Source organism: Pteropus vampyrus, unplaced genomic scaffold, assembly GCF_000151845.1.
Source record: "Pteropus vampyrus isolate Shadow unplaced genomic scaffold, Pvam_2.0 Scaffold391, whole genome shotgun sequence".
Taxonomy (NCBI): domain Eukaryota; kingdom Metazoa; phylum Chordata; class Mammalia; order Chiroptera; family Pteropodidae; genus Pteropus; species Pteropus vampyrus.
In genome coordinates this window covers 634,446-640,832 of record NW_011889172.1, presented here as the reverse complement: position 1 = coordinate 640,832, position 6,387 = coordinate 634,446, and the positions used below count along the sequence as shown (strand labels likewise).

At 53.7% G+C, this 6,387-nt stretch overlaps 1 protein-coding gene across 1 annotated transcript in view; it reads right to left on the bottom strand.

Annotated features, from left to right (window-relative positions):
* The window catches only part of ICAM1 (intercellular adhesion molecule 1), an 8,940-nt gene extending 5,735 nt beyond the window's left edge, over positions 1–3,205 (bottom strand). The window contains exons 1-2 of the mRNA XM_011380255.2: positions 2,995–3,205; positions 942–1,202 (exon numbers count right to left, since the gene is read on the bottom strand). Coding sequence (XP_011378557.1) covers positions 942–1,202; positions 2,995–3,061 — 328 coding nt within the window. The 5' untranslated portion in view covers positions 3,062–3,205. The remainder of the gene's footprint in view (positions 1–941; positions 1,203–2,994) is intronic.
* Positions 3,206–6,387: the final 3,182 nt, after the last annotated feature.

Sequence of the window (6,387 nt, the reverse complement as noted above, 5' to 3'; positions counted from 1 at the left end):
CCCAAAGTGAGAAAAGAAGCGGGAGAAAACTCGCTCCTTGCCCCTGACTCTCCTAGAGTCCCCAGCCTCTCTCTCCACAGCCAGATAATACGGTCATTTCTTTCAGTCAGCACAGCCTCCCTTGTCAGGCTCTGACCCTCCCTAACACCCAGGATGGCATGCTGCTCATTCTGGGTATATCTTACTTTTTTTGAACTTGACTATACACCTTGGAGCTCACTCTCTTTGGGGACACAAGGAGCGTCCTCACTCTTGTACATAGTTGCATTCTCTTCCATTGTATAGTGGAACCACAGTTTATCTCCCAGCTCTGGACATCTGAGTGGCTTGCAAACTTTTGCCATTCCAAATAAAGCCACAATGAATAACCCTGTCCCTCCTGCCCCAGTTCCCTCGTGAGTAGGGACACATGTAAGCCCAATTCCCAGGAGTGGGGTTTCTGTGTCAGAAAGACACGTGTATGTGTCATTTGAAGAACTGACGCCCCCCTCCCTTCCCGGGGTTGTGCTTCTTTATGCTTCCACACTGCAAGCAATGTCCTAGGACTGCCTGCTGCCCTCAGGTCTTGCCAGCACAGCTGTTATCAATTTTTTTGATTATCATCAATATGTGAAAAATGCCATCTCAGGGCTAGTTTTAATTTGCATCTTTTTTAAAAAGCCAGATCTAGGGCTTTGTCGCATGGTTAAAGATTGAGGCCTAGAGAGCCAGCATTCTCAAATGTGCTGAATCCCTGTTGAATCTCTAACTGCACCCAAGGAAATTCAAGGAAGGGTCTCAAATGACAAGGAGGCTCTCGGAAGGTGTGCTCACCTGCCTTTCAGTGAGACCCTCCTTTACCCCATCACTAAGCAACAAAGGCAGTCCCAGCCTGCGGGGGGGCTCTCCTGCCCACTCCCCTGCCCCGCCTACCTAGTCCAGCCCTCAGCCCACTCACTCACAGAACACGGTGAGGGATGTTGTAGCTGTCGTCTGGTTATTGTGACAGTTTGAGAAGCATATTGGAGCACTGTCTTCTTGTACATTACTAAGTTCATAGGTCTTCCGGTTGTTCCCATGGGCCACTTCCCTCTTCATCAACTGAGTCTCCAGACCAAAGAAAGTATCTTCGTCACAAGTGGCAATGCAGGTCACCTGCACGGAGCCTCCTCGTGGTATGATGGCTTTTGGGGGTTCCACTGATATTTGGGCACCTCCAGGCCCTGGAACAAAAGTGTGAAGAGGGAAATAGAATTCATCAACATTTCTGGGTACTCAACCTTGAACAAGACAGACTTGAACTCTCTGCCTTCAGTGTAGGAGACAGAAAAATTCATGAACAAACAAGTTAATTAATAACTGATGTTAATAAGAGCTTTGACAAAAACAAAACAGGATGATAGAACAGACAGTGCTTTGGCGACAGAGTAATGTGTGAGCAGAGATCTGAATGATGAGAAGGGGCTGGCCATCCAGAGAAAAGGGAACTGAGTTCCAGGCAATGAGGACCAAGTGCAAGCGTCCTGGGGCAGGATGTCTGGAGCCAAGTAAGCAAGGGGGAAAGAGTTGGGAGAAATGAGGTCACGAAGGTCATACAGGCAGTGTAAGCCATGCCAAGAATGTGTTTTTCATTCTGAGGGCAACAGGGAGCCATGGGAGGATTTCAGCAGAGGAGGGACGTGGCGGCGTCAGTGTCTTCCCTCCCAAGAGGTCACGTGGAGAGGGCCAGCCCTCTGCGGTTGGGGGGTTTCTAATCAGGCTGGTTCCTCACTCTCTTGGACAAGTGGTCTCCCCTCTCTGGGCCTCAATTTTCCCATCTGTAAGGTGGGTGAATATAGTCACCCGGTCCCCTGCTAACAAGTAACTCCCAGATAAGAAGGAAGTGGATTCTAAGCTCCCTCAGACCCTGGTGCCTCCAAAGCTAAAAAAAATCTGTCTGTCTGAGCCCCTCCCTTCTACCCTACCTCCAAAGATTCCTGCCCTCCGCTTTGGGCCCACTCTTTCTGGAGTGGGGTATGTGTGAAACAGCTCTCCAAGAGTGATTCTGGGATCATTCTCATTTCACAGGGGGAACAGCTGAGGCCGGAAGAGGGGAGGTTACTCTGACAGAAAGTAGTAGAATCTGAATTGGAGTCCCCTTTAGAACACTTTGTGGAGCTGGTAACCACAAATGTCCATCTTCTACTTTCTTGCTCCCCACCCTTTGAAACTGTCCCCCTCCTCCCCTCCCTCCAGGCTGGCCTTGCCGGAGGGCAGTTGGGGAATCTCACTTCTCAGCCTCTGATGCCTTGGCAAGCCAAGCCAGGAATTCCCCTGAGTAGAAGCAGGTCTGGACTTTCCCAAGGCCCCGGGAGGAGAAACAGAATAAGCAAGGGAGCAGGGAGAGGGTCCTCAGCCTGTTCAGGAGTTCTAATCCCCTTGCAGCTGGAGTCTCAGTTTAATCCTCTATGGAATGGACACAATAACAGTCCCTACTGTCCAACAGTAGCTGTAAAGTGCTCAGAGCAGTGTAAACATAGAATCAGTGTTAAACGGACTGGGGGATGGGACCCCCAGGGCCGGAGACAGGACCCCTAGGGCTGAGCACGGCCCCCAGGGCTGAGCACGGCCCCCAGGTCGCTGCCGCCACTGTGGCCAACCACATCTCACACCACCTGACCCCCTCCTGGGGGCAGGCACAGCGCTGAGCCAGGGCACAACCACAGCGAGGTGATCGCTATTACAAGATCCGTTTTACAGCTGAGAAACTGAGGCTCCGTGAGGCTGACTATAGCCCGAGGCCACACATCGAGGGGATGCAGGGTCGGAATTTGAACCCATGGTGGTCGATTTTCAATGGGTGGCTCTAGACACAACTTCCTGCAAACAGCTACCTAAGTACGAATAACCTTGTCCTCAGTCAGCAGGGAGCTGGTCGCCACTCACCTCCCCCAAACCCCCTAACCCCGCCACTGCCCCGAGGGTGCAGCCCCAGTCCCGGCGCCGGCCGGACGGCAGCCCCCGCCCCCGACTCACCTGGGAGCAGAACCCCGAGCAGGGTCAGGATCGCGGGCAGTGGGAGTTGGGAGGCTCCAAGAGACATAGCGACGGAGGTAAGAAGGACCCCAGGGCGCAGCACGGACTGGGTGCCAGAAGCACTCTGGTCTTTTATAGCAGCTGACCACGGGGACTCGGGCAGGGGGGCGGTGCTGCCTTCCCGGAAACCTTGCGTCTTCTCCTCCGAAACGAGGGCTCGGGCATTTCCGGGTCGAAAGGGTGCCGCGCCGAGCCGGGTTGTCCCCCCCGACTCCCACCCCCGCGCCACAAGAGCTCCGGAATTTCCGAATTGAAGCAATGGGGCCACAGTGGCGGCATAGACCCAGGCGCTGCGCTCAGCCCTGGGGGGCCGTTCCCTGGCTCGGTTAACCTTGATTCTGTGTTTACACTGCTCTGAACACTTTACAGCTAATGTTGGACTGTAGGGACTGTTATTGTGTCCATTCTAAGGAGGATTAAAGTGAGGCTCCAGCTGCAAGGGCCTTCAAACTCGGGTCTAACTCCCCAGCGCCTCCAGGCTTCCTGAACCAAGTGGATGATACCTTGCTGGCATGGGGTACCGGGAATACTCTCGGGGCGCACTCCATCAAGGAAGCAGGCCCAGGTACCTCTAGTCATCAGCAAACCCTGGAGGGGCGTCTTCACGTCCCGGGATCCGCAATGCCCAACCCATGAGCGCCCCCACCCCCGCGACCTCGCTTCTCCTTTTGGTCTTGGGCGCGGGGGCGTCTTTTACAGCCTCCAGAAAAGGGAAGGAAGCCACGTGGTCCTGGCGCACTGAGTCCCCCAGCTGCCGTTCCCAGGCTCCGCGGCCAAACCTAGACAGACCACCTAGAGGTGGGAGGGGAGGGCCTCGAGTCCTTGCCTTCCCAAGGGAAACTGAGGCAGCTCCTAGGACCTGAAGTGGGGAGGAAGCAGCGGGTGCTCAAATGCCTGTCCACGGAGCATGGCTCCCGAAACTCGAACCACAGACGCTAGCGCTAAAAGTGTGCAGGGATTTGCGCCGGCTGGTTCTATTAGGGCTTTGGGGTCTTTGAGAAGCCCGGCGCCACGTCTACCGGCCGCTCCCCACATCACCCACTCCCGAGGTCACATCCACCAGGTCGAGGCTGGGAACTCTGGAGTTTCAGAGCGCCAAGCCGCGTCGCCCCAGGCTTCCTGTTGTGGGGCGCGCGCTGCGTCGCCATGGAGATCTCTGAGCGGACTAGGAGGTCGCCTAGCAGAAGGGAAAAGGAGGGGGCCCGGGAACGCCCCTGCCCTTCCTCTGGAGAATGGGGCTGAGCTGCTCGTCATCCAAAAACGAGTCCCTCCTCGTGCCCAGATCGTTCCTAAGGAATTTCCACGGGGATTTTTCTCCTTAGGGGGGTGGAGGGTGCCGAATACCCGTCCTGGGCAAAGGCGCGACGCAGCGTGGGAACCCGGGGCGTCCCTACTCCTCGTAAGGTCTGGGAAAATCCTGCGCGGAGTGTTATTTCTTGGCGGATTTTTCTCGATTCGAACACGGATTGTCTTGACCTTGGTTCGAAGTGTGCCGGCAAGGTCCCCCCTGTAGCCATAAAAGCGTCATTCTTCCTTATTGCTCCATACCGCTGCGCAGTGTTGACTGAACGCCTGTTGGGTACCAGGCATCCTTCCAGGTGCTGGGGACACAACAATGAACAGAACAGACAAAAATTTCTGCCATCGTGCAGAGTTGGTCTTGGTGGAGCAACAGACAAGGGTAAAAAAAAAAAAAAATGTATAGAGCGTTAGCTTGTGATTAGTGCTAAGGAAAAAAATAAAAGATGGAAGGGGATAGGAAATATAGGGTTAACGGACTTCTAAATAGAATATTTAATAAGTGGAAAAGACTGAGAAGTTGACATTTGAGCAAAGATCAGAGGGAGATGAGGAGGGAGCAGGGACAATATTAAGAAGGAAGTACCAGGCAAAGAGCACCGCACGTGCAAAGGGGCCTGAGGTAGGAACTGCCTTAAGGAACGGCGAGGAGGCCAGTGTGGCTGGAACGGTCAGGAAGGGAGAGCGTGGGAGGAAAGGGCAGAGAGGGGTGGGGCAGAGCACGTGGCACTTGTCGACTTGGGAGGGACTTTGTCTTTTCCTCTGAGTAAGATGGGAGCTGTGGAGGGTTCTGAGCAGAGGAGGGACAGACCCTGATTCGGGTTTTTACAGGAGCCCCCCTGCAGGACCTCCAGTCAGGGGGTGGGAGGACAGAGTGGAAGCCAAATGGGAGAGAAGACAACTGCTATAGCTCAGGTGAGTAATGATGAGGCCTGGGCTGGGCAGTGGCATTGGAGAAGTGGTAGAATGTGGCATCCTTTTTGGCAGCAGGGCCAACTGGACTTGCTGGAACATGGGCGCAGGGCAGAGTCAAGGATGACTCCTTGGTCCTGGTCTGAGCCCCTGGGAGGATGAAGAGCCGTTTCCTAAATGAAGATGGGATGATAATGGGCAGCAGGTTGGCAGGGGGAGCATGCCCCACTTGGTCTGACACTCCCTTTGCATTCTTTCAAGGAGAAGGGAAGCACTTGGTGCCCAGCCCTTTGTTGCAGTTTCCAGGAAGGGCGGGGCTTCCTCCAGGATGCCAGGCAGTCTCGGGCAGGCCGAGGAATGAACTCAGGGACGAAGTTTCCACGCCTGACTCCATGGCATCATCCCCGCTCTCCTCTCACTCTGAGCTCTGGCGTGGCCAACCTTGCAGTTCCCTCAGCCTGGAGTGCTCGTCCACTCATCACCAACATGGCTGACCTCCTCTTTTTTGTAGCCTGAGCCTTCACCCAAAACTTTCCTGAATGCCCCCCACTCTGGATCCTGCGCCACACCCTGTTCACTCCCTGTCCCTTGCCCTAATGGGTTCATTAGTGAAACTTGCTGAAATTCTTTTTGATTTACTTGATTGCGACCTCCATTTCTGTGAGCTCCAGAAAGGCAGGGACCCTATCCACTCCAGAACTGAATCAATGAATGGCTATTACAGCAGGTGATCAATACATACTTATTGAATAATTGAACTTCTTGCCTCTGAACATTCTGCACATGCTGTTCCTCCAGCCCAGAATTCCCTTCCCACGTCTTTTACAGAAGATTCCCAGAACATTTCATTCACAAGGTTGGTGTGCAGGTAGTTTATCTGGGAGGTAATCCCAGGAAACAACGGGGGCTGGGGGAGTCAGGGAAGGGAGCATTAGTGGATTTCCCCTCTGGTGGCATCTGGGATTCAGCTCTCTGGGGAACCTTTGGAGATGGATAGACTCTACGTCAATCCTTTCCCTCATTAGGTAAAGACTGCTCCAGGAATAATGTCAACTTCCCAATACTAGATATATGTATATACATACATATATATGTATGTATATATGTATATACATATTACAT